Below are 27,974 nucleotides of genomic sequence, written 5' to 3' on the forward strand. Positions count from 1 at the left end.
GACAGGGCAAAGTCAGCTCTCGGTTTCTCACGTCCTGCTCTGAATCCAGGTCTTTTACACGTACAGATCCTCTCTGGGTGTGACGGTGCTGAGCTGACATGGCTTCCCTGCAGCAGGGTTGGAAGATCAGAGCAGATGGGACAGGCGCCCTGCTGCTGAAGCCATGATGCATCACCACAGTGTGTTCTGTTGTGCACGAGCTGCACTGAGTGTGCACCAGTACACAGCGTCACACTCAGCTGTGCAGAGTGAGAAAGGGAGGAAGAACCAAAGCCCATTTGGATAACGTGATGGTCCACAGTGATGTTCGGCACAAAGGCACAGGACAGCAGTAATTTACCTTCGACTTCGGTCAGTGACCTCCACTGTCAGTTGTTGCACCACAAAGCCTCTCGAATCATCTCTCTCAGGCAGCTCGCAACGTCACAAAGTGTCCTGCAGACTGATACTTGCCTAGAAAGATACATTGTTTGTTCACCTTCACATCCATTTCTTTAAATTTGTACTTTTATTTGTATTTTCTCAATCCCCTCATTTCCACCATGTCTTTCAGATTTGTAAAGCACCAGCAAAGTGTTTACAGAAATCTGGTTTGAGCAGTCACACGTTAAAAAAAAAAAAAAAAAATACTTGACTCACAAGTCAAACCGCCAATGAATCTGATTTGAATCACATTTGCATGGATCTGTTTTCATTTTTTCTGTTGTCGTGTTTTCCTCTTTGTTGGTCCAGTCTGACTCCAGTCTACACAGACAAACATCTGACTGAGTTGCCGATGTGGACAGAACCATGGACATCTGCGACAACATCAGAACTCCTGGAAGCTCACTCCAACTTGCATTTGAACATGCGGACCCATTAAGTATAATGGAATGAATAAATGATGTCTCTTTGAATGAGAAATGTCTCATTATTTGGTGGCGTAGCGCTTTGGTTGAGCACTGTTAGCGCAGAGGACAAGAAGACAAAATATTGGAAAACATATCAAAAAGATGATTTGTGTGGTATTTGGTTGAACATGTACAGCCATGACTCAAAACCAAATAAATAAGCCAGAAAGTCTTTAAAAAGAGCATGTAGGTACATTGTTATATTCAGACCAACATTCATATTGTATCAAAAGACACAGCTTTCTCATTCACTTCAATGAGACAAAGACAAAGGCTAAAATAACAAAAGGTTACCCAGATATCAGTGCAGCTTTGTACTCCATATACTATAACCCAGCTGCCTCTTAGCAGAACCCCACTCGTTGTCGGACCTCTCTAAGGACCGGAGCAGCCAGTTCCCGGGCCCTGCAGGTTCCCTGAGCCAACACTCGCTCCAGGTGAGCAGGGTCCGACCTCAGTCTCTCGATCTCCTCTCTGATGGGCGTCAACCTTTGAATCACAGCCTCGGCTACAAGCTTCTTATAGGCACCTGTGTCCAAGCCTCTGGCCTGGGACACGGCATCCTCCACACTGATCTTCGCCATGGCAGCGTGGATGGTCACCAGGTTGGACACACCTGGCCGCGTCTCGGGGTCAAAGGTGACCTCAGAGGTAAAGTCAGTGACAGCACGGCGAACCTTGAGGGCGATGTCATCGGGAGAATCTGTGATGGTAATCGTGGCCATCCTTTGGGCGTCGGATTTGGACATTTTGGAAGAAGGGTCACGCAGGGATTTAACCTTTCGTGTCGAGCCTGTGGGAGGAAAGCAGAAGAATCTGACACATTGCGAAACTGACTCCCAGAATCAACGATAAGCAACCGATCAGGTTGGAAAACATTTATCTGTTGTATTTATAAAACTCACAAAAGCTGAGTGAGGGACAGGAGTGAAGGTAATCCAAAAATATTACAGAGGCCTGACACTTGATGATGATGTTCTATCTTCATTCAGTCTGTCTAAAACAAAAAAAAAAACACCACTCTCCTTCACTGCTTTGATTTTTATTCCTGTTAAATTCTGCCATCTTTGCTAAGAAATGTTAATTGAACATTAAATTAAAATCTTCCTCTCAGGTTGTGTGTGACTCCTCCATCAGAACCGCCTGTGTTCAGCCTGACAGGCACAAACCAGGATTAAAAAAACAAAAAACAAAAACACAACATTTGAGCTATTTGATCTGTAAAATCTGATCAGAACAATTCAGCATTTCAAATTAACTACATTCTTGTCAGTGCTTGCATTAAATTTAACTTACACTCTAGTTTGACACTTTCTTGGAATGGAGGTAAGTTTTTCACTATCTGGTGAAGAATTCCAGCTTTTAAACTGACATTTTATTTTATTCACAGCTTTTTACTACATTTTGAAACTATTTAAATTCAAACATGAAAGACCTGCCAATTTAACAGGTTAGGATGTGTGCGCATGTGTGCGTGCGTGTGTGTGTAAGAGAGAATCATCCCAGTGCAAAGCGTGTGTGTCACAAGGGATTTAATTTCCTTTCTTATTTAACAAACCCACACTTCTGTGATTTGCAAGCTCCAACTCTTTTCTATTCCATACTAGTAGTCCACATCCGTCCCACATGTCCCATCCTGTTTATCACCCCTGAATTGTCCTCATTTCATCCAATCTTAAAAAAGTCTTTGGTTTGGTTTGAAATGGAAATTGGTGACTGGCAACCCTGCATCGCCAAAGACAAAAAACGAGATCCACCAATCAGAGCAGAACACCGCTGAGCTCCTGTTGGCTGCTCTCACACACTCACACACACACACACACACACACACACACACTGAAGTCATTTTGAGGACATCCTCCCAAATCTGTTATCACTCCTTTATTCAGATACAAGAAGAAGAAAATATTTCTTTAATCTAAGCTGCACTGCACATATGGCTGACTTCATCTTGCGCTTTTATCATGCTGATAATCAGGAAAGATGAAACTGGGATCTCTGGTGTTAGCCATGTGTGTGTGTGCACAATGGAAAACACAAAGGAATCATTTCAAAATAAAACAGCAATGATGTCTTATATATCATGTTAAATCGTTGCTGAATGGCCTAATATTTCCATGACTTTATGCTGCCTATATTTTTGTTATGTAACCTTTATTTAACCAGGGGAGTCCCAATGAAGTCAAAGATCTCCTTTGCTCACAAAGTTAGTGAATGCAAACAAAAACAAAATTACACACACACATAAACAAACAAAACAGGAAAGGCCATTAAAAGCCATGAAAAAGCCAAGAAAAGTGACAAAATAGAATCATTTACTACAGAATCTTAAATCGGTATGAATTTGCTCAGGGATATGAATTCCCTCAGTTGAATTTCAATCCATAGACTTGCAAGGGACTGAAACAGAAAACATGAAGGCTGTCTAATTCATCACTACGCAAGAATTGGCGACAGACAGGAAACACGCATTTTGTCATCTGAGGATTGTAAAATAGGAACTAAGTTTACTAACGCGCTCTCCAGTGAGATGATGGCAACCATGAACTGCCACGTCCGTGCTTCAAACCTGACCGGGGACTTCTGCTGAATGATTGCATTTCTCCGTTTTGTTTTCAGTCATCTCTCTATTATCACTATCTAGCAGAAGCGTAAAATGCGAAAAATAATTGAAAAAGAGAAACAAGTTTAGAGATAAAACCAAAGTGTAACAGAACTGCTTGAAAAAAGCTCTTTTGAAGAAACACACAACTTTGAGTTCCAGCTGTTTGTTGATGTTGTTCAGTTACATCATCATCCAGATATTTCCAGAGTCTGACGATAGAAATGACATGCTTCCTGTTCACTGTTTATATCTTTTATTCTGATTGTTTTTTTATATTTATATAGTGTTGTTTTATATTTATAGCATTAGGTACTTTGTTAGGTGATCGGGCTTATACCGGGACCAGGGAAACTAATTTCGTTCCACCTCATGTTCCTACATGTGTGAAATGACAATAAAGCTCCGTGAATCCTTGAATAAAACATCACTGGTGACGGTCCCTACAACTCAAAACACAGGGGCTTCTTTCTAAAGTTGCTTATTTGTTTGACAATCACTCAGGTAAAAAAATAAAAAAATTCCACAGATGGAAACCACTTTCTACACTCACAGCATAACATACATAACAGAAGACAACAGCATACGTTGTAATGGGCAACATAAACGTTTCCATCATTTTCGCATAAATGAATTCTTAACTGTTGTTTCATTACAACAAGTGAAAATCAACCAGTTTATGTAACATTGTTTAGACTGTAAATCGACTCTTTTCAAATGTCCTCTAAAATCATCTTTGTTTGGTCTTGAGTCAAAAGGAACAGTTCTTCCTTGTTTCCAAATACTGACACCTTAATTTCTAGAAAATTATCATAACAAGCTATTAAAACTGAAACTTGAAACGTAAAAGTTCTTAGGACAAAAATAAAATCACAATGGCACTTTCTCTAATAATATGAATAAGTAACAGCTTAAAATGCTACAAATTTAGTCCCCATGAAACATGAATTGAAAACCATGAATTGGTAATTACAAAATATATAGAAATACATGTACATGTGCAGTTTAAGGGGCGACATCTCTTTGAACAGCTACTGAGACTAACAGAAATGCTTTAGTGCGTGTTTCAAAGATGTTTAATGTCATTTCACGATTAAGTACAGTAAATAAAGCTGCCCGGTTTTTCCACCTTTACAAAAGAAAACTGATGAAACTGCTAAATGCATTTTGGCAAGTTTGTGATACTCAGTTGTATAAATAAAACTGGTGTGACTGCTAACACCACACCTACTTCATTATTCATTCTCTGATGAAACCGTGTGTGTGTGTGTGTGTTCTTACTGAGCAGGGCGCAGGGTTCGGGAAACACGTCTCCGTAGTGGCTGTTGAAGATGCGAGCGAGATCCTGAGCCAGCTCTAGATGCTGGATCTGATCCTCTCCGACAGGGACATGAGTGGACCTGAGAGATGAACCCGGAGCACAACATGAGCATCTGAAACGCCTGCACAGCCCCGGCAGCGCAGGAGCGCAGCAAGGTGCGACCAATGACTCGAGACATTTCCCTTCACAGGTTTAGCAACTACGCAACTGTTAGTCAGGATGAGGAAAGACATTAATTTCATCTTTAATAATATCCAGAGAAAGTGGACTTCGGCTGTCTGATGGTTCAAACAGAAACCACTTAAGACATAAATTCTGAATTTGCTCAGAAATATGGAGCTTAATAATTCATTTCCATAGCACACATACCAAACTACAATAACCCAACGACCCACTAATTCAGCTCGCATTTAAAATTTACACCACATTCTGAGGTTCAAAGACTAATGTTCCATACAAATTAAATACCAGCAGAAATAGAAATGCATAATAAATACAGCAGATCTACAACTTCAATGGGTATTAAAAGGACAGATTTTTTTCTTAGTTTCTATAAGAATTTATAGTCATGACTACTCAACAGTTTGACCGTACAGAAACTGACAACGCTGTTCCAGCTTTTTTAGATTGTCTTCCAGTCAGTGGTTTTGGTATTCAAACACAAAGGAAAATCTGCTTTTTAATTAACAGGATGGGGCCCCATGTTTGTATGTTCTTACAATACAAATTTGCCGTAGAACACATTTCCTATGAAGGAGCATTAACCCTGGTTACAATAAGGCAAATAAAACTGGAAGGCATGGTGTGTGACCCACTGCTACTAAAATAAATGATAGGAAACAGAACTTTAACACATTTGGGTTAAAAAACAACAAAACAAAATAACGACCCCATCCTTTCACTGGCTTTAGCTCTCGGGTTTACTGGAGAGTGAAACATAATAATAAAATTATACACAGCAACAACAGCCAGCAAATGTATTTTGTACAGAGAAAAGATTAAACTCAAGAAACGCAATTAATACTTGAATGGTGTTCAGTGTTCATTATGAGATGCAATAGCAAAGTCTATCTGGCAAGGCACACGCACACACACACACACACACAAAACACCCCACTTGTATGGAGAGCTCACTTGTAGAGGAGAATATCGGCAGCCTGGAGGACAGGATATGTGTAGAGACCGACACTGCCTTCATTCTTTTGTTTGCTCTTCATCTGGGTAAAAGATTGAGGAAGGAAAAAATAAGAACGTTGAGATAGAAGAAGAAGAAGACATGAGAATGGATAGAAAAAGTTGACTTTTTCTTTCTCCTACAAAGAGCCATTTTCACTTTTACGATCCATCGATTCTCAGGAAAACGGGGTACGGATGACTTCACGGGATGTTTTCCACCATGTTTGAGAACAACTCATCTGTCGGGTAAACAAAAGGTGTTTTCTATGTAGCAACAGGGAGCCAGAACATGGAACTGCTGGCTCTCCCACTCTGTCTCAACATGTATTAAAACTGCATGAGGCTGGGAAACTGTAATTAAAAGACTTCTGAAATATCTGGCAGGTGAAACTGAGTTACAAAACGCTAAAACAGACAATAGGGATGCTGGATAAATGCCGGAGACTCAGAGGGAGAGGAAAAATGAAAGATCTTAATTTGCAACTATTAAACTGAAGTTAAGTGCAGACGTGGCAATAATTAAATCAGCATGACTCTAAACCAGTGAGGGAGTGAGAAAGTCCAAACTTTGATAACCTCAGTAATCATCACAACATATATAATTTACTATAGCATATATCATCTTATTTGTCAGATTGCAGTTTGTTTGATGAAAGATTTGGCTGCACAAAAACAGTCACATGAATTCAAGCTGGATTATGAGGGTAGTCCCTGTGTTCAGCTATGAAATAAATACCTTTCATCTCCAGTTGATGATTTGTTTAGTCAAAGGCCAGATCTGACCACAACGGGTAACAGGATATTAGGGCTGGACGCAATTTGATTTCACACGAGTCACTTCAAAACAGTCAGTCTAGGCAATTTAGATGAAAGAATCTATTTTGTTCCCAACGGCTTTTTATCTGTATGCATTTTTAAAGGGGCAATTTGTAAAATAAAGCTGTAACTACAGATACCATTAGCTCAGTTAGCGATGGCGTTAGTGGCTCTATGCTGGACTGGAGACTGCCTGGACGGGGATCCGGGATGACTGCGAACGATGGGCTCAGCTTGGTGAGGTTTTCTTTATATCTCGTTTGAATGTTTAGTTTATTGAATTAGACTGAATTAGAGAGAGCATGAAACCTAGCAAACTCATCACTTGTATACATCTCCCAGCTGAGTGGGGAGTTACCGAACAATTACCTCTAAGAGGTGTAAGAAGTAGATAAGAAGTGGAATTACAAGACAGGACGCACTGGGGCTAGCTGTTTAACATGCTAACTTCAATCAAAAAGACATTTTATGAAAATGGCTCCAAAATCAAAACACTATACTTAAGTATTGGTTGATAACCAAATAATACAATATAACTGAGGTCTATGTCTACGCATTGTTAACAGATTAACATGGTTAACAGATGTTTGCAGTCTGTCTTATAAAGCATCAGTGCACTGTTATTAGCACATATTTAAATAGTTATTAGAGGTTTGCTAAAAGCAGCTGCTTGTAATACTTATCATCACATTTGAAAACATTCACATATTAAGTCAGTGTGAATTTGTAATGCTTCACCACAGCCATGGAGAAAAAGGAGGCCCACAGATGATTACAATTTACTATAAAATTAAACATGATTATAAATCATAAATATTACACAATATTCAAACAATCACAGTCTAATAATACCCATGATTTCACTATTTAAAAAGTTTGGAGTTACTTAAAAAGTACTTTGTTGCCTTTTGCAACTGCTCTAACAGGCTTACTGATAATTTGACTGATGTGTGAGTGCAAAAAATCTTAAAAAGGTTAACCTTCCACTGAGGTAGGTGTCGGAGGCGGGGCATGCTTGTCAGACAGCTGAGGATCCAGGAGAGCTCAGCATGCTCTGAGACCTGCAGAGTCAAGAGAAGGATGGGGACACATCCAGTTCAATGTTAGGGAAAAGTAATCTGTTCTAATCATCGTACAAACACATGTTTATCACTGCATCACTGCAATTTATATCTCTTACACCTGGCACTCAATTCTTTGGTTCAAGATTTTACAGCACATAGAGTTTCCCCATTAACTGTACAACAGGAACACCTGCCAGACCAAAAACAACAACTCTTTTTACTGTCAAAAATAACGTAAAATGCCCATTAATTCTTTTGTGTTGAAATGTTACGCTGAAATTACGGGTTTATTTCTTCTCTTTCCATGTATCCTGTCTGCTGTGTGTTCCTAATATTGTTAGCGGTGTTAGCGACAAGGTCCATGCAACACAATAACTCGATTATCTGTGTAACATGATGCTCCACTTTCTGGTTGATGCTATCATATGTATTGCTGTAACATCAGAATAGACTCCTTTCAATAATTAGCCTGTTTGAAAATTAGCCTTAAGCTAACTGGCCAGCCTGGATAACTTGCCTGTATTACTGTATAGATACATGAAATAAAAGCAGAGGAGAGATGTGGAGTGAAATTAACTTTACTCAAGTTGACAACAACTTCATTACATTACTACAATAAAAGATGTCAATCTTTGCTGCACCACTTGGAGAAACAATGAAGACAAATACTTTACTCTCCAACAACTTAGCCACATATCTTAAATGTAATCCTATGTCCTTGATGCAACAATGTCATTTCACTGGGCTTTTATTATTTTTCTCTATACCAGTTAATCTGTTTTGATTTTTGGACAGTCATCAAAATACTACTAGCTGAACCCAGTCTAATTAACAATGGCTAAATAACATCAGCAAATCTTTTGACTCATCAATTAGAAACTCAAAGTTGGATAAATCTCAGTCTTCCAAAATCTGGAGATGGGAACTTTGTTTAAAACTGAGGACATCAGAAAAATATTGCACAACATTATTTGTTGCTGTGTATTTTTTCTTTCATTTTCCCCTTCTCCCCGGTCTTCGATTTAGTTAGGCTGTCTATTCTTGTAACTGCTGATCTGGAAGGGTGGGTGGGAAAATAATGTATGTGTTCCAAAATTAGTAAAGAGAGTAATAAAATATGCTTACACTATGAACAAATAATATATCTACACTCATACAAATGTATCCTATATGTATCTGTGTGTTGTACTTTATTTAGTACTCTTATAAAAAACATTCGTAACCACAGAGAAGCACACCAGAGATGAAAAGGACAAATCAATTAAGCAGACAGATTAAACAAACACAGATGAATGGATGAGAGGTCTGCTGTGAAACAGCTGTTATGGAGGAGGAAGGTGACTCCCTAACGCCTCCAAGTGGCAGACAAGAATACTGCCAGTCTGTCCTCCTCTCTTTAGGTGCATCTGGCCACACCTGTCTTTAATGTAAGGATAGGCAACTGTCAGCTAAAAATGATAGATCAACATGCATTCCCTCATATTAACTGAGCTGATTCAGTAAATGGGTTGGCATTAATGTGCTGATATCTTGCTTCCTTTGCCATTTGTTTTAAATTTCAATTCTGTACATCTTAAGAAAAGACTGTTAATCACAGCTGACTCTTGCCCTGTCGCAACTTTTACATCAGAAAAATAAGTGTCATTTATCAAAAAAACACAACACATCTCTTTTACACAGTTGCATGCAATCACATTGGGGATCATTCGTGCAAGTCAAACGTTACATAAGATTAGATATCAGGCATCATCATCTGCTGATATTATAGATATATACAAATGTGTGAATTTGCCCCACAAGTCTGAGTTTTATTTGTGACTTTTTGTTTCGGTGATTGGTCAAATAAATGAACATGTGAAGCAATGAATGTTAATTTAGTGTGTCTTGTACATCTGGTGGTGGTATCTGCTTTCATAGAGACTATCCTCAATGTATGTGATGGGATGCAGGAAATATCCTCCTGCTTTGACGAATTGAAGTTTATGGATGCTCCCCTCTTCTCTTGCTGCTTGAAAAGCATTCTGAGGAGTGTGACGTCAACACCAGACAGCAGGAACATAAACCAGGATTTCAGGCTAACATGTAGGGGGCCGGTATTCATTACACACTGCAGACAGACAGACAAGAGATGGGCCAGATGTCGATGACAGCACAGACAGGGATGGATATGGTCTGAAGTGCAATAAAACTCTGATATTTAAAAGCTTGAGAAGAACAAGGCCTTCATTCATGGTGCATGACAAGAATGCATTGCACCAAGAGATATGCTAATGCTACACATAATATGGGCATTACGCTGATAGGAAGATACAATACAGCCACGGCAACAACTCCTTAAGACTATAAAGACTGGATTTTACAGAACAGCTAGCAGTTGGCCCTGCACAGTAAATCCACTTTCTTCCTCGATGGCTCTATAAAACCCAGAGGATTTGTGGATCTGTTGTTTCATTCACTTCAATTTTGATACCACTGTCGTCAGTCTGCACCAGATCTGCTCTTTTATTTTCATTTATTTTCTTTTTCAATAAAGTCGAGTATTTTCTTTGGGCACTCGTTGTATTTTTACATGTGGAGCAGGCGTGTTCAACAGGAGGGTTGCCTCGCTGCCAAGTTATGTGGCACAAAGCTAAACGAGAATAAAAATAGGACTGTGAGTGCGCCTGTAGGGGAGGGGGATGGGAGAGAAACACAGATGGAGTGAACTTAACTATCTCACACTGTTTCTTATGCACACACACACACACACATACACACACACACAGTCTGTGTGCAGTGCTTACAGTGGGAGATCAGAATCAGCGGTGAACAAATAAGCATTTTGGTGCTGGCATGTCAGCAGGTAAACATTACAAAGTCGACAGCAGTAAAATAAACAGTCAAAGATGGCTGACTGTGTAAAAACATATATACACTACATATTAACTACATAAGAAGACACTGCAACATTGATTATGTTAAGATCTAAATTTTTCCATTCAAGAACCACAGTACACATGTGAAATAACTCTGACATGAGCTTTCAATTTCACATGTACAGTAAAATAAAAAGCACATCTAAGATTTTGTGGTTATATTATGTTTATAATCTAATGAATACATCTAATATTATCTACATATTGCCATTGTAGCAACAGTTAAATGGAGAATAGAATTTCATTTCAATTCCAGCTTGTAATGAAACATAGCAGGCAGACAGACAAACATCCAACCATCCATCCATCCATCCATCCATCCATCCATCCATCCTTTCCTGCCCACCTGAGACTGCTGGAAAAGTACTACCCTCTCTGGGTCGATGCCGCAGGCCAGCAGGCTGGCTGCCACGTCCAGTATGTTGCTCCGGAGCTGGGCCGGGTCCTGAGGCTGAGTGATGGAGTGCAGGTCCACAATGCTGTAGAGCACTGAGGGATACTGGTTCTGCAGGGCCACCCAGTTCTCTAGAGCACCTAAGTAGTTGCCCAGGTGGGGCACCCCTGTTGGCTGGATCCCCGAGAATATGCGGCCAACTCCTGGAGGCTCCTGGGAAAGAAAGACATACATAAATCATGTTGTTTGTGCTGAATTCAATAGTTCCCATAATATCAGTGTGTTTGAAGAGAAAGAGTGAAGGTGAAAAGGTGAGAAAGTCACAACTAAAGACAAGCCTTCAGAGACAGAAGTGTTGGCGTTAAACTATTGACGGGCTGGAGGCCAGTAGCGGTCATGCTTGTATTACCAAGATGCTAACTCCGTGGCTAGCACCTCTGTTCTCTCCCAAACACATGCAGCACAAAGAATGCATCACCTCACTGGCCAACAATAATAATAATTAACGTCTGTCCAGCCTAACTCAAGGCCTCTGTTACCACTTTAGAGAAGGACACTGAGGAGAGGAAGGTAGAGGAACAACCTCAGAATATAAAATGCTTGCAGCCCACCGTATCACCAACGTGACAACAAGCACTTTGTTTTACAGAGCTGGAGTGAGGACAGCAGTGGGCTTCTCAGTTCCTCTGACAGAAAGAAGGAGGGAACTCCTGTTTGAATTGTTGGGCAAACATTTTGCTTCTCTTTCTGCAGAGTCTGGCCAGGCCAGACCACCTCATTTCTTCTGGCACTGACCCACTCCACTGAACTTTGGCTTCCATTTGGCACTGCTGGAAGAGCCTTAACCACTGCTTATGGCACCACATGATACAATTAGAGGGCAAGCAGAGCGGCACCTGTCATGAGACATGAAACCACAATGGCATCCAAAACCAAAGCCGTTACACAGTAGATTAGTGCTTTGACAAAGCAGAAAAACACAAGATGCAGACAGGAACTTGCTGTTTTAGTTGAGCATTTAGAAAGACAAAGTGTTTGGCGCCTGAGTGACACACATTTGCCTGGCCACCATGCAAGCCAGGGTTCAATTTCCGGCAGAGCTATGGTGCTTTGGCTTGGCTGGGTGCTCAAATTCACAGGTGAGAGGGTAGTGAGGGATTGTGTCCTTGCTGGGGTGGGGAGGTGGAGAATGTGGTGGATTTAAGTTGAATCTCCATGTGCACAAGGGTTAGAATTACACATGAGGTCTACAAAATCCAGGATAACAGAGGGGTCAGCAATGCCAGGGACTTTTGCACATACTAAGAATGTTTTCAGACTGAAAATAGCACTGCATTTAAAAATGCAAGGGACTGTGTTGTTGTAGGTGCATCCCAGCACCAGTATGAAGATGAAATACAAACAGGAAATCTAATTTTGAACAATAAATCCATGAGTGTTAATGCTTATAGGACGCTAAATCCTGTGTTAGTGATGTTAAGTACACGGAGTACTCATTTATTTGTCCATCTTGGTGACTGTGAGCTAAACAGTAGCACTATGCTGTTCACGTTAGCAACCCTAATGCCCCTTTCTCACTGGGCAAAAAAACCCTCCGACACCTAATAACATCTGCTTTTCTCATTTGCGTTCAGTGAAGAAGGGTATAATCTACATTCACTGCAGGGTCTGAGGACTGAGAAATTTTTGCCCCTTATCTGGTACAATGCTCTGACGCATATTGAAGTCACAGCAGGTGTGCTCATAATCCTAATCCCTGTATTGTGAAAGGCACTGTATCACCAGATTCTTGCCAAAGCACAATGGTTTTGCAGGTATTTGATTGAAAATCAATGCATTTGACAAATTAAAATGTTGATTGTGGGGGGGAGTAGAGCTTGCACCACAACATTAAAGTCGCTCACATAGATTATTCACTGCACTGTTTCAGCAGTGTATATTTAAGAATTCACACTGATATTGTAAATAGTATTTTGGTCACTAAAACCGAACGAGTGGATTCCAATCTGGTGCTTCCTGCACAGCAATTGGATGGAAAAAAGTGCTGAAAGTTAAATCCATCCAGTAAAAACAACCCTAGTTCAGAAATATTCAGTACATCGTGTAGTTTTCATTCAATCACTTTCAAAGAAAATGACCCACAGTTCTGATGACGTTAAGTTTGCTTTAGCTTGACGTGAGATGTGTCAATAGGTTGTAAACAGCAGCAGCTGGACTAGACAGGAGTGCATTTTAAAACATTCCCCCACAAAACCCATGGGATCTCTGCGTTATCACCGAAAATCTGACTGGCGATCATGTGTTCCCCGGCTGCTCTCCTCAAGGTTATCATAACTAATCATTAAAACTTGAAGCGTTCAGAGGATATCCTCTTCAGTCACCGCTGAGAAATCGGTTATCTTGACAGCTAGCTGAGCTACATCACATTCAATCTGACTGAGGGACAGGCTAAGCACAGCCTCTGAGATCAGATAACAGCTGCTCTCTCATCAGCGTGGCCCACAGCTTCTCCACCTCTCAGCCCTGAGTTATCAAATAACAACTGTTCTGAGGCCAGCGTGGTCCACAAAGTCTCCATCTACTGGCCTGAGGGAGCTGGTCGCTGCCTGGCAAAAAAGAGGCAGGAAGGAACTGGGTGCTTATGTCATTACTGACCGGATAATTGCACTGGAGTGCCATTGATGCTGAGAGGCTCTTAAGAGGTGTCAGGATTGATTTGGGTGCGGATGGGGCCCCGAGACTGGCTCATGTGTGTTCTCACCTCGAGCTGACACGGCAAACGCATGTTTCCCCTCTGCTCCATCCCCCCCAGGGGAAGCCATTAGCCATGCAGACATGGTAATAGTGTCATTTGAGCCAATCGAGTGTCAAATGAGAGTCAACGCCACGGCTAAGTAGCCACTGGGCATTTGCGCTATCACGCTACTTCCCTACACACCTCCATGCTACTTTTGATCGGAGTAAAGTGTCTTTAAATATGAGCATCTGTACCTGTTGGAAGTAAAAGTAAGTTACAACTTGATTGGGCGAACATGGAAGTAAATCACCCACTGCATGACAGAGGAGACAGCAAATGTTGTAAGGCAATTAAAGCTTGTAATAAAAGGAATAAAAAAAACTGTAGCAAAATATTAGCATCTAGCATGCTTTGGCCATGGACTAAACCTGCACAAGTGAATTCATTCAGTGCTCAACACTAGTGCTTCATATGTTGGAGGTGAAATGACACCTTGCAGCTTAATGAAAACTCCAGTAAAATAAAACAAATGCAAATCAAGTGGACTGCATTGTGTTTAAAACGCCTTAAACATAAAGCAGTGGACTGACAGACAGAACTGTTCTTGATAGGTTGCAATATTCCAAGCATGTTGCACATTTGGTCATACACCTTTTTGTGATGTTACAGCAGGTGTTTTGACTTTGACAGCTGATGATGACCACCTGTTGTGACATCACTAGTAAGGTCAGAGGTGCCATTTGTCAGGGCAGCACAGAGACGATTTTCCGTCTTGATGTTCAGCAAATATTATGTTTACCGAGCTCAGGATCTTGCTTTGAGGTGCTAACATTTGTTGATTAGCAACGAAAGTGCAGCTAAGGCTGATAGGCATGTCAGTGTTGTAGGTATTTGGTCATCAACTAAAGTACAGGTCAAATAAAAATTTTGATATTTTGATAATGGCTCTAGATGAAAAGTCACAACAATCCATCCAATCGTAGATGAGAAATTTCAGTCCATACCAAATTGATGTACTTCCAATCCACCAAACAGCTGCCACAACAACATTACCAATCCAATAGGAAAGTTTAGCGTGGCTAAAAGATGTCAATATTTCAGATATTAAGACAAAAATTTGAGCAACAGCAGACAGAACTTGATCCTCTATGAACAAAAAACCCACACTCAATACAAACTTCAATTCTAATGTAATAAAAATAGCTTTTTGCAGGAAAAACCCAGTACATGGTTAATCAGGCAATATCACCCCTGACCAGTGCATAACAAATTCAGCATTACTGTTGGAAATGAAGTCTTTGACTTAATTAGCACAACTGCTGAACAGAACATCTAAATCAAAGCAATAAATACATAAACATCAAACTTGCTGTTCTTTAAAAAAAATCGAAGCAGGAGCATTTTTTTTATTTTCTGAGCTATTACTTTCCCTCACTCTCAGTATCTCCAGTTGAGAAACTAACTGGTGGGGGCAGCAGCACCATTGGACACAATTTCTTTCAATATAAAACATCCTATCAGTGCCCATTAATCAGCTGAACTGAATAATCAGCCAACCTACAAACCTTTCCTTGTCTAATAAGAGTTAGATAAAAGAGTAAAGCAACAGCGTGCGGCATCATCTGCCTTCCCTCGTCTTTCTATCCATCTCACTGTCGTTGGATGCCTGTTGATGACACGTAGCAGGAAAGGGAAAAGTTGGTTGCTCTTTCCTCATATTTTATACTGACAGGCTGTTATGCTATCACTGGTAAGGTGACGAAAGCTTTCTTCATCCACATCTGCCATATGCCGAATGCATCACGTGTGTGTGACATTAACAGGAACAGCTAGGAAAGTTACATATACCAAAAGGCCATGTTTTCACACTTGCAGCACCTTTCCGGGAATGTGTTCATATGTCTCTGTGTGTGTATGTGTGTGGTAATCTCCACGGGGACAGAGGTCATGTGCAAACATAGACTTATGTTCGCACGTGTCATAGTCTTTGCCTACATCAACATCAGTTAAACTGTGAAGGTGTCTGCCTATGTGAATTTGACAGCTTGCATCACGTAACAACACTGGCGGAAAGAAAACTATCAGACAGCCTATCAACACAGCATTAACAAGACCAGATCATATGCACAAGTTGCATTATTAAATGGAAAACAATGGTGAACTGGGGCAGATTTACTTCATTTGAGAACAAATAGACCGTCATCTTCCTGTGGTATTAACACCAGGCTTCCCGCAATTCTAAAGAAAGTTCCAAGATTCCACAGGAACAACATTTTCCTTTTCTTTCCCTGCTGGAACCACTTTGTAGTGGGAACTGACAATGACATGGATTAGATTTATCATTTAAGGAATGTGTAACAATGACAAATAGTACAAGGATCAGATGCATAAAACTTTCGCACACAGTTTGGTGTTCTATTTCTTTTTGCCAGATTGGCCAGAGAACAGAGGAATATGGACCCGCAGATCTATGTACCTTCAACTAGAATAATTTAATAATCCAACATAATAACATGAGTTTTAAAGTAACTTTACATCATGCAAATTCAGTCAAACTAATAAAGAGCCTGAAAGAATAATATTGCGTATTATTTCATCTCATTCTATTTTTCCATTTCCAGTTGACACCTGTTTAAGCCAAAAAAACAAAAAAAAACAAAAACTGTGCAACTGGCCTGAAATATCCAAAGGTGTGGACATCTGACTACATGACTGACTTAGCAAATCTTTTCTTGCCACTAAATTGAATGTCATGGCCTCTCTGAATACAGTGCTCATAGGTTTCCTTCATTTAGGAGTTGATTGTTTTTGCTACTTGGACCCTAATGATCCAGTTGATGTCACATTAAAAAATAGTGCTGTAATGACTAGCTGATAAATCAATCAACTGAAGAAAAATTAGTAGCCATTTTGATAACTGATCCACCAATTACGTGAATTTTGAACCCAAAAAAATTCATCAGATTTACTGCTTTTCTTTGTCATTTATGATATCAAAAGAAGAGACATTGGGTTTTAGCTTGTTGGCTGGCCACAAGAAGCAATCTGACGGCACTTTTATTAATCATGAAAACAGACAGTTATTAGAGTTATTGATAATGACAAAAATCAGTAGTTGCAGCCCCAGTGAAAAATGGCTGCAAGGTGTTCCTAAATCATGCAACATGAGACGACTTTCCAAGATTCGCCATTATTACTGGCACATCCAGGCCTACAGCCTTGCTTCGCTGAACAATATTAATCACAGCAGTGGTTTGGTTGAGCTAGGACTTGTAAAACAGTGGATTTCTCTTCTCAGACGTGTTCTAGGCTGCTTTTTGTGGCTCATACATCAGAGCCTGGGAGTCCTGGAGTAGCCCACTGACATCTCTCTCACCAAGGGGCTGATGAGCAGGGCCGACGGTCACAACCGTTCTACTGCGCCAATTTCAACACATCTCGAAACCACCTCTGGGAGCGCCGCTGCTTGTCCCGCTGTGAATTACCATCAGCTCTTTGTGGGCCGGGGGAAGAACTCCAGATCTGACCGGGGCTGCACCGAGACGGGCCTGCAGATGGAGGATTTTCACAGCTCACCTGCTGGGCACCAGACACACAAGATCCAGTGTTCCTCTTCTGTTCTGGGTGACCCATGCACCCCATTAACACAGACATCATACTGAAATGCACCCTGACATCCTTTTTCCTGTTCCTCTGTATCTTTCTTCATCTCTGTCTCTTTCTCACTTTGGGACCTGTTAATGCTGGCAACCAACAGAGCTGCACTTTAGTGTGTTATCAAATAGGAAATGGATTTTACTGTATCCCCCCCCCCCCCCCCCCCCCCTTTGTCCCTAAAAGCATGTGGGTGTATGTTTACTGAGTGTGGGAACACAACACAGCTTGAAACAAAGTGCTTATGACCACGGAGAAAGAAAAACATGCACACCCAGAGGCAACAATTAAAAAAAAAAAAAATTAAGGAATGCAGTGGTGGGTACAGCAAGAGAAAGAAAAAAGAAAGCGATGGCAGGAGCAATGCGGTTACAAAAATAAATAAGAATAAAACTGTGTCAGAGCTTTGGCAGGTTTTTTTTTTCTTCTTTTTTTTTCCTCCCAGTGAGCATTTTGGAGGGGGAGCAGTGGGGAAGGTCCAAAAGGAGCGTTTGATTAAATCTGCGGTTGACGTGTGGGACAGGTGAGATTGATGAGGTTCCTCTGAGTTTCATACTGTGCAGAGAGCAGGGGTACAGGAACAGAACGCTGCAGTGTGGCGGGCCAGGGCTCGGGGCCCGCTCGCGCCGTGGGGTCCCTCGGCTGATTAATGGTACTGGAGGCCCTTCAAAAACAGCACTCCCCGCAGACAGGGCCCGACAACGCTCCAAAAATAACCAGGCAGGGGAGGCAGCTCCGGCCTCCAGCCCTAACAGGCTGCAGCTTCTGAAGGAACCAGACTTGAAAAGTGCCTGGGGGGACTCAACCAAGAAGAGCAGTGCCTGCTCAGGACAGGAAGCTGTAATCTGGATCATTATAAACTAAACGTTAAGTGACTTTTCTAGTTTACGAGAGGAGACAAACATTGACAACTGATAACTGATATCAACCACAGTATCACATTACCAGTTGATGTAGTTATACACAAAAAAAAGAATAAGAAAGTGCAAAACAAGTACATTTATTCCCATAATAGAATATCTTTACTAAAACTGATTAAGTTCAGTACTGACAGTACTGACAGTAAGTTCTCAAGGACTTACTGTCCTTTGACTTAAAAGGCTTAAAACATCTACAGTCGAATGACCAGTGGGTAAAATTTCTGGCCAGTTTGAAAGCTCTCAGATTATTTTTGATTTCCAAGGGGTAATATCTACAGGCACACACCAAAGGCTTGAAAACTTAACAACTAATCTGAGCAATGAAATGCGTGACAGGGCACGTCCAAGCTGGGGATGGACCCACATACCGGACACAACAGGACAGACACAGTTAGAGGAGCAAAACAACTGACTTTTCAAATGTGGATTTGTGACTCTCTTCATATTAAATAAACAGTTGTGACTGGCCTGTCACAAACCAGGATGAGGGAAATCTGTCTGAATATGAGGGAGCCAGAACGCAGGAGAAAATGAAACGTGAGCTTGCAGACTCTTTTTTCAATAATGTGTTACAATCGAAATCTCAAGAAAGCTACAGAATGGACCTTGCAGTAAAAATCTTTTCTCAACTACTGTTTGAAAAGGTGAAGAAAGAACTCTAAACCTCAATGATTTTGAAACTGTTCGAAATACATGTACTAAACCGGGGTTATTTCAAATTTCAGAAAGTCCAATCCAGGAGGTCCAGTTTGAGTAAAAGCACAGTAAAGAACAAAAAAGTGATGGGATCTTGCACTTCTAGAAGGTTATCGTGGCAGAAATATTCGATCCTTATTTTTGACAATCACAACGTAAACAATGGAAGTAAACTGCACATGTTAAACTATTGCTAAACTACAAGAATTGTGAGCTTCTATGTATTTGACTGGCCATGGCAGTGAATTTCAGGATGACATTGCGCTGAGTTGCAGAAAACCGTGAGTGAGTTTTGTTTTTTTTTTCAAGCTCTATTAGTTGGGCTCAGATAAAAACTGCTGCTTGGACAACAAAGTGGTCTTACTGAAATCCATGACAATGCTGTGACAAGGTTCTTGCAGTGTTTGTCAGTACACAGCCAAAAGAAAATGAGTGTAGAGGAAAAAAAATTAAAATGCATTCAGTGATCAATAGGATGAATGGAGAAGGATGCAATTACGACACAAAACCTTGTCAAGAGGAAATGAGTGGAGATAAAATAAAATATTAACACCCATAACAGCCACTGACATCTAAGGTTATCAAGTTGCAATAAGGCTTGAAAAGCAGCAGTTTTACTCACTTTATCACTGACCAAAACTGTACTGTAAGTTCAGGCCTGTTAAAACCAAAGCAGTTTGCCCACGGTGATATGTCAGTGATCATATGGAAAGCAGCTGTGTGCAGCTGGAAAAGCCAAGACTAGCTTAATTCATAGGTAACTTTTTCACTGTTAGATAAACACATTCATGCCACAGCTACTTGTTTCCATTCAGTGGGTCCTTCCAAATGATTTCAAATGGTTTCATTATACCACTTCCTTCATCTGTGTTGACAAAGGACATGTTTCATTTTATTTCACTTGCCAGAAACAAATGACTGACAGCAGTACTAAGAATACCCAAAAAAACACCTAAAAGTCACAAAAAAGTCAAAAAAATAACTGGCACACACTTCATAAATTTGATCAAAAGTAATTACGCTGACGCTCACAGCAAACCTCCATCAGCAGCCTCTCAGTAACTTGCCCCTGCAAAGGCAGCATCTGTTGACTTGAGTGAAGCTCAGACACACAATATCAGATCTTTGGTATGCTTTAATTAAAAACGGCAGACGTTCAGCAAAAGGTGCCGGATCAGGCACAGTCTAAAACACAGGGAAACTTGTACGAGTCCCCTGGCACAACTGTGGGCGCACAGCTACAGCCTGATCCTGTAATTCGACTTAGCCAGACTTGAATTTAAGAAAAAAAATACGAATATGTTGACATATGGGATAGAAATAAATGGGTAATGTATAAAGCGTCTGAGTGACGGTCCAGGCTGGAGAATGACTGCGACAGACCTAATTACACAGGGGGGACTGCTGAGAATTAGCGGGCTTTTCTGACAGTTGAAAATAAATAGGGCAGTTAATGAACATCCTCAAAGGGGAGGCCATGTTTCCTCGCTCTCTCCGGCTTCTCCCATGAGGTGCGGGAGCCGCTCTAATGGTTTTAGCTGACACCCGAGTAAGTACATTTGGAGCAGAGGAGAACAGAGAGGCAAATTAGAAGTCACTTCCTCTTTCCTGGAGCTTGGGGCTGACATGACTGATATCATTCAATAAGAGGACCACAGGCGAGGGACGGGGAGGCCTGTGTTTACAGCCGACATGAGCATGGGGGTTAGTGTAAGGCAGCGGGGTTGTACAGAGTACACAACTACTCATTTACTCAGGTTAAATTCATTTACGCAGTTCCTCAAACATTAACAAGTTATTTGTCACAGTCGAGGCATCAAACAGTACAAAACTTATTGATTGATTGATTGCACTTCATAAACTTAATAGACCAAATCAGCAATTTAGCACTGCTCTTCTATAAACTGAGAGAACTCCTGAGAGACAAGTCAAAAAATGGATCCCACATTTCCCATAATGCCGCTCAATAGCATCTTTTATTAGACTGGCCTTGCCAGTCCATATTTCTGTTTTTCACACAGGTTTTCTGATGAGCAATTCGTAGGCTCCAAGCCTACAATCTACATACTCGATATAAAGTTATATTTTATATCATATTATACAGTATATTCTAGAGTTGACTGTAAACTTGTGACAACTGAACTGAACTTGATTTATAAATTAATATATTTAATCTAAATTTTGGAAAACTATTATTTTAACTGAGCCACTGAACAATGACAATAACTGGACAGCCCCTTTATAAACCTTTGACTTATGATATCTCTCTATGAAAAAAAAAACCTTTCAACTAATCTGGTGTGAAAACAAGCATTTGTCATAAAGTTAGGACTGCAATACTGAGCTGATGTTAAATTAGTACAGGTCTCACTGATATTTGCAGTTATGAGCTGGCAGTAAACAGTAAATTTTAATTACAAGGGGAAAGAAATTTTTAAAAACACACTACAGCTGTTTCACAAAGATTTCTCTCAAGATTGAAAGCATCTGACAAACATCACACTTCATCCCTGTGTCAGTCCGTTGAGGTTCAGTGACTTTTTGAAACACATTTTCCAGCGTCTTGCTTGACGCACATCACACCTCGGGGCATTGTGAGCGTGCTGGTGTTTGCACTCAGCCTTCCACATTTGGAGAAAATTAAAACAAATGAAAACCAACACTTCATTTCTGATGTTATTGCTGGTAATGAAGCACTGCTGTGATGCTTTTTGAGTCCCCTCCACTTCCACCCCTTCCTCCCCTCTGGTCGCACACCTCTCCAGCCTCTCCAGAGACTTTGCCTTAACAAAATACAGACGGGTCGGCAGTGAACGCGAGTACTGTATTACAGCTCATACATCAACTAGCAACAGGGCTTTGGGCAGATGGTTGAGCTTTTTAACTGCTTCGTAATGCAAGAACAGCTCAATAATTAGCATCGTTGTTGTACTGAAACACATTGGTTACTCTTACGTGTGCCAGGGGACTCATTGTTTGCCTTAACACCCCATTTGCCTCTCCAAAGCAGCCGTGCAATGATAGAAAACCCTAAACTGAGTTGAAGTAGGCAAGTTTCTAGAATCCACTGAAACAAAAAGGTACACTCATGGAGTGCTACTGATGAGATGAAGTCACATAGGAAAGGAAAGTGGACAGATTTTCATCACAAAATGAATAATTAAAAGGGACAGTTCACCTTTTCCTCTTAGCACTACAGAGCTATTCATCCATCTAGATAGTTTTAGTGTGAGTTGTAGAGTGTTGGAGATATTAGCTGTAGAGATGTCTGCCTTCTTTTGAACATAGTGGAATTAGATGGCATTTCACTTAAAAATATACTTGAAAAACTCGACAGCAATGTCTCTTTCCAAAAATCATGACCACAGATGTTGCTGTGAGAACTGCCTTCTGTCTGTATCACTGCACAGAAGGAACCGAGCATCCACTCAGCTCGACCAAGGACAATGTTTCCAAAAAAATAAATAAATAAAAAAAATTATTATTATTATTATTAAAATTATTTTACTTTCAGGGCAGATTGTCCCTTTAGGAATATGACGAATCACTCAACTGAGCAGGAAATGCTCAAAAATATGCAAAGTAAACTCATGCAGGAACCATAAGATCCCACATAATGAATGATAACAACGTCTCCGTGGCTTTGTAAAACTAAAAAATATATAATCAAATATAATCAATGCCGTTTAACTTGTGTGATGACATGCCTTGGTTAGTTCAACTGCAGTTCATTATTTTCTCAGAGAGGATTGGGCATAATCATACGAGCTTTCATCCTTTCCCTGGGAAAACACACACACACACACACACACACACACACACACACAAAAAAAAAAAAGAAATTCACTTGATTATGAGGAACTGACACCAAAGCTGACACTTACTACTGAGGTCTGAAGTCGCTGAAAACACTTTCTGCTGTCAAACTAAACGCAGCTGCTCTAAATACCAAACTCCCTGCTACAAATCCACAAGTATTCTCTACGTATGTAACAGTTTGAAAAGACTGTTACACTTTAAAGCAACAGACAAACCTTAAATATACAGCTTTTTCCACTGCATAATTGCTGAAGAAGTGCTGCACTTGGGCTCCCTGGGAAAAGACAGCGACAAAGGAAAATGAGAGGCTGCCAACTTACTGAAATATCCAACTGGATTTTCTGGGAACAAAACTGACCACAACCTTTTTTTAAACATACTGTCAGTAGGTAACAAATCACTAATGAACTGATTTTGTCAGGAAGGGTCAGGTTATTATTAATCTCACCACTGAGGACAACTGCAAAACACAGCAGATTTTATATACAACACCGATCCCAAAAAAAGATGGGATAATGTCTGCAACATTAAAAGAGAACGTGATAATCACCTACTCTTTTCTGACTTATACTCAACTTAACACACTACAAAAACAATGTTTATAATGGTTTACTTCACCTCCATCACTGATTTTTGTACACATACGCTTATTCTGAATTCGATGCCAGCAAAATGTTTCAAATAAGTGAATACAGGGACAATAAAACATCCAAAAAGTTGTGTACTGCTCAAAAAACACCAGTTTGGATCATTCCACAGGTAACAGGTGATAGTATCACGATTTTGTATGAAATCCTTACACATTCATGCCACAGCTACTTGTTTCCATTCAGTGGGTCCTTCCAAATGATTTCAAATGGTTTCATTATACCACTTCCTTCATCTGTGTTGACAAAGGACATGTTTCATTTTATTTCACTTGCCAGAAACAAATGACTGACAGCAGTACCACTAATGCCTGAATAACACCTAAAAGTCACAGCACAACAACAAAAAAAATAACTGGCACAAACTAATAAATAAATGTATCAACATGTAAAATGCTGATGCTCACAGCAAACCTCCACCAACAGCCTCTCTAATTCCCCCCTTCAAAGGCGTCACCTGTGGACTTGAGTGAGGCTCGCAGATACAATATTAGATATTTGGTATATTTTGATTAAACCCAGGAAAATTTGACCCCCCTGGCACCACCGTGTGGCACACAGCATTCATTGGTAACAGGTGATAGGTGAAGAATGGGTCACAAGGATGGAGAAAGGTCCACCGCTTTGTCCAACACGTGGCAGTATAAAGGATATTACTCCAGGGGCACAGGAACAATTCTTGAAATCACCATCAGTGAAGATATCAATTATTTCAATACTAGTTCCAATGTGATAACAATACTTTCTCAGTATTTTAATTTGAGTAACATAAAATGATTCCATAAGATCTTTTTCATATAACAAAATTTGCCAAACTTCTCAGTGCAGTTATACAAAAACTTTACATATATATACATATATACGTATATATACACATCTTAAATTAGCAAAGCATTCTAATTTTTGATCTGCAGAAACACAAAAAGAATATCATCAAGCATTCAATGTCGGATTTGGATTTTTGACAATTTTCAATCGATGCTGCAGACAACAGCATGCTGAGGTTAAACAAAGGTGCACATTTTAATTGCAGAAAGTTTATACATATGATCAGTTATGTGCTGTTCTCTCATCTTAATAAAACACTAAATGCATTCAGTGGGGAGGAAGAATAAACAGCAGCATTCAAGAACCAAACTAATCCAATATTTGAATGTTTTACAAGACAGAAAGGTCATTTTTGTGAGTTTACAGATAGAAAAACAGAAAAACAATCATTTTTGATGGGGATCCGTTGCTTTTGATTATTTCAGAACCTTGATCAAAGCAAGATAGCTAAAAATGTTAATGAGGAATGAGTTTTGTGTGCTGAAGAGTGCGCCGTGTTTTAATTTTGTTGGACTTGTACTAAAGCTCATACTGGACTGCAAAATGTTATACGTACATTTCCAAAGTCTGAAATTATTATAAAATCGTAACCAAGACGCGTTTTGTTGAAAAACAGATTTGTCAGTGCATCTTTGGCTTCAATACTGAAATTGCTTGTTTGGCCAGCACATACACAGATACTATCATACATTGCAACACAACAAGTTTCAGCAAAGCGTAAAACACGTCTTTCAAAACACACAGACATAAAAAAAAAAACTGAAGTTAAAATACAATTAATATGAAAATAAAACAAAATAATGTTTAATGCATGTGTTTTGTGTTTCGTTTTTCAGTGTTTCAATTCTAATGTTTCAGAGCCACGTTTCCAGCTCCATAAATAGTTTACACTATGTGGTTAAAGAAGTAGTAACAGGCCTACACACATGGGCTGAAGACATGAAGACTCAAAGGCTGGTGTGTGATATGTCGGCAAAAATGCCAGCTTTCAACTAGATAGGTCTGCAATGGGCATACTAAGAGGAACTCCAAGTCCATTCATTTAAGAGCAGCTAGCTTATATCTGTCTTTTAGGTATTAGCATGACTTGAAAACAACGTTACCCGTCAGAGGCATCACAGACATGTTTACTTCATACAGAATGAGACATGTAACAGTTCCAGATGTGTCTGCGGCTACTGCTACATCACATAGTGTATTAATTTATATACCGATAAACTGGATAACCTCCAGTCGGATTACGACCCAAATCAAAAGCAAAGAGCTTAAATAAAACTCATGAAATATGACTCGTCAACACATTAAGCTGAAACCAGAATTTAGATGTGTTTCAGTGGCTTGATGGGCAGTAACGTTAACAGTAACGTATCCGTTTGTGTATCGGTGTCCATTCAGACCAAGATGTCTTCTCCGAATTGAGACAAACAGGTCTCAACTGAGAAAATAACACGTTCCCCGCAGCACGTACCTTCTTCTCCGTGGCAGTGACAGCGCAGAGGAGTCTTTTCGGACAATTAAACTTCTGAATGAATCTGAGGAGTCGTCTCAAGTTAGTCCGCACGGGGAGCGCCATCTTGGGTCGTGACGTTTAACTACGGTAGCTTTAAAAGGACAAAAGGGATAGCTGCATTTCAGCCTTTTGATCAAGACTGAGTTTCATTACAAGTGTGGTGGCGGAACATTGGGTCATTTTTTATCTCATACATGCTACATGTCATGACTGAGAAATGTATCAAAACGTGAATAAATTCAGAAAATACATGTACATTTTGAAGTATTTCAATACATGTTTAAACCTTAGCTCATCATTATGTAATGTTTTATGGTGTTTCTTTTTCCAAATACCATTTAATCTTGTTTACTTTTCTTTTTTCTTTTTTTCAGCTGCTGAATGTATACAGTCTTCTCAAAAAGCCACTGGATTTTCTAACTGAAATCTACACAGGACGTTTTATTCTCTTTGCTGAACTATACACCAGCTGTCTGTACTGTTCTGTATGAATATCTGAGCCCATGTGCAGCCTATGGAAGAGGAAGATATGCAAATACAGGCTCTCCCACCACCACATGTACAGTAAGCTACAGAAATGTGTCAGACATGTGCGTTTTCCCCATTGTCTGAAGTCTGTATGTTAATTGGGCACTGTTGTGTCTAGCCTGGCTGTTCCCTTAACAACTGAGATTTCCCAGGGAGCAGCTGCAGAACTTCTCTGTTCCATACCTTCCCTCAATTACAACGTGGTGATATACATACTATAAGTGATTATGCTACACACAGGGTAGGGTTACAAAATGTTTGCAGGACACACGGACCGCTCACAGTCGCTGAGACCTCTTGTTTCTGTAAGGTACCAACATCTGCTCCTGATTTTTTTCCCTCCACCTTTTGCATCTGGTTGCATTTGCAGAACAAAATACTGACTATCATTCCATATTCATTATTATTTCCCGAGGTACTGAGGCTGAGCTCTTTAGTGCGTCAGATTTAGAGACCGGAGTCGGAATGTTCTCTCACGCCGTGGTGATGGGAGATGTGGTCGGTGGAGCAGAGACTGACTGGAGAGAGATGGGTTTGTATGCTTGCTGGTGCGTGTGTGTGTGTGTGTGTGTTTCTACTATCGCTTTTCTTCTTTGTCTGAGGGAAATTCCATCAGTGAATCAAAACAGGGTTTAACTGTTTGTGTGTGTGTGTGTGTGTGTGTGTCCTGGTAAAAATGAGTAATCTACATAGATGGAGCCGAGTAATGTCAGTATGGTAATGGAGACACAATTGGATGGTGACATAAATGCATAGCATAAATACAAAGGCAGGCAAACAATGGACCAATGAAGACACCAGGTGGAATTTTGATGAGAACAAACAAAAACTGTTTCACTACACATTGCGTCCTTATCTCCATGGTGCCATGAGAGGTGACCACACCACAGGGTACATTTAAATATCTTTATGGTTTTTACTTATTTCAATTATTATTATAATTATTATTATTTCTTATTTCTTATTTCTCTAAGTGCTCTGGCCTAACTAAACCTACTATGTTATTTTAATATGTTTCCATGAGAGGAGCCAAAGTTGAAAATGGTAAAAATGAACACCCATGTGATTTTTTGTGTCTTTTTTTTTTTGTTTGATTTTTTTACATAATGCTACTTTCTGCAGCATGGCATAGCCATTGTATACCGATAGGCTTACATGGTGTTTTATGAAGTAAATGTGGTGTGATATTTTCAGTCTTTGTTTCACTGGGAATTCAAGTGTTAAAAACTGTCCATCACTCAATCTGAAGCAGAGAAGAAGAAACAGAAACTCAGCAGTCCGGTCTCCAGAGAGGAGTAAGAGGCTGTCGATGTGATGAGTGAAGACTTTGTGCTTTCATCACACGTCAGCTCTCCTTTCACCGTCAGGGTGATTCATTTATCATCTTCATTAGGCTCTCTGCACCTCCTGCTTCTGCCTCTTCTCCACCCGACTCCACACTTTAGATATTTAGTTGA

The 27,974-nt window shown here is 40.2% G+C and overlaps 1 protein-coding gene across 2 annotated transcripts; it reads right to left on the reverse strand.

Annotated features, from left to right (window-relative positions):
- Positions 1–449: 449 nt before the first annotated feature.
- On the reverse strand, positions 450–26,076 carry wars2 (tryptophanyl tRNA synthetase 2, mitochondrial). Of its 2 annotated transcripts, none has more exons than XM_046404687.1 (6): positions 25,948–26,076; positions 11,131–11,391; positions 7,786–7,866; positions 5,948–6,030; positions 4,774–4,892; positions 450–1,683 (listed from the first exon to the last, which is right to left on the reverse strand). In XM_046404687.1, exons 1-6 carry the CDS (start codon positions 26,050–26,052, stop codon positions 1,235–1,237), a joined length of 1,098 nt encoding a protein of 365 aa, XP_046260643.1. In that variant the 5' UTR covers positions 26,053–26,076; the 3' UTR covers positions 450–1,234. The 2 variants fall into 2 exon arrangements, with proteins under 2 accessions (XP_046260643.1, XP_046260644.1); XM_046404688.1 differs by having other exon boundaries at positions 11,131–11,388; positions 25,948–26,070.
- Between the last annotated feature and the right edge of the window lie 1,898 nt (positions 26,077–27,974).

The sequence above is a fragment of the Scatophagus argus genome, chromosome 11 (genome assembly GCF_020382885.2).
Source record: "Scatophagus argus isolate fScaArg1 chromosome 11, fScaArg1.pri, whole genome shotgun sequence".
Lineage (NCBI taxonomy): Eukaryota > Metazoa > Chordata > Actinopteri > Scatophagidae > Scatophagus > Scatophagus argus.

What these genes read in the sequence shown, in the direction of transcription:
- wars2 (XM_046404687.1), bottom strand. Translation starts at nt 26,052, where the DNA reads ATGGCGCTCCCCGTGCGGACTAACTTGAGACGACTCCTCAGATTCATT. An exon ending in GACACCTACCTCAGTGGAAG is followed by an intron (nt 6,031 to 7,785) that starts GTTAACCTTTTT and finishes TCTTTTACCCAG; the next exon opens with ATGAAGAGCAAACAAAAGAA. An exon ending in CGAACCCTGCGCCCTGCTCA is followed by an intron (nt 1,684 to 4,773) that starts GTAAGAACACAC and finishes TTCCTCCCACAG; the next exon opens with GCTCGACACGAAAGGTTAAA.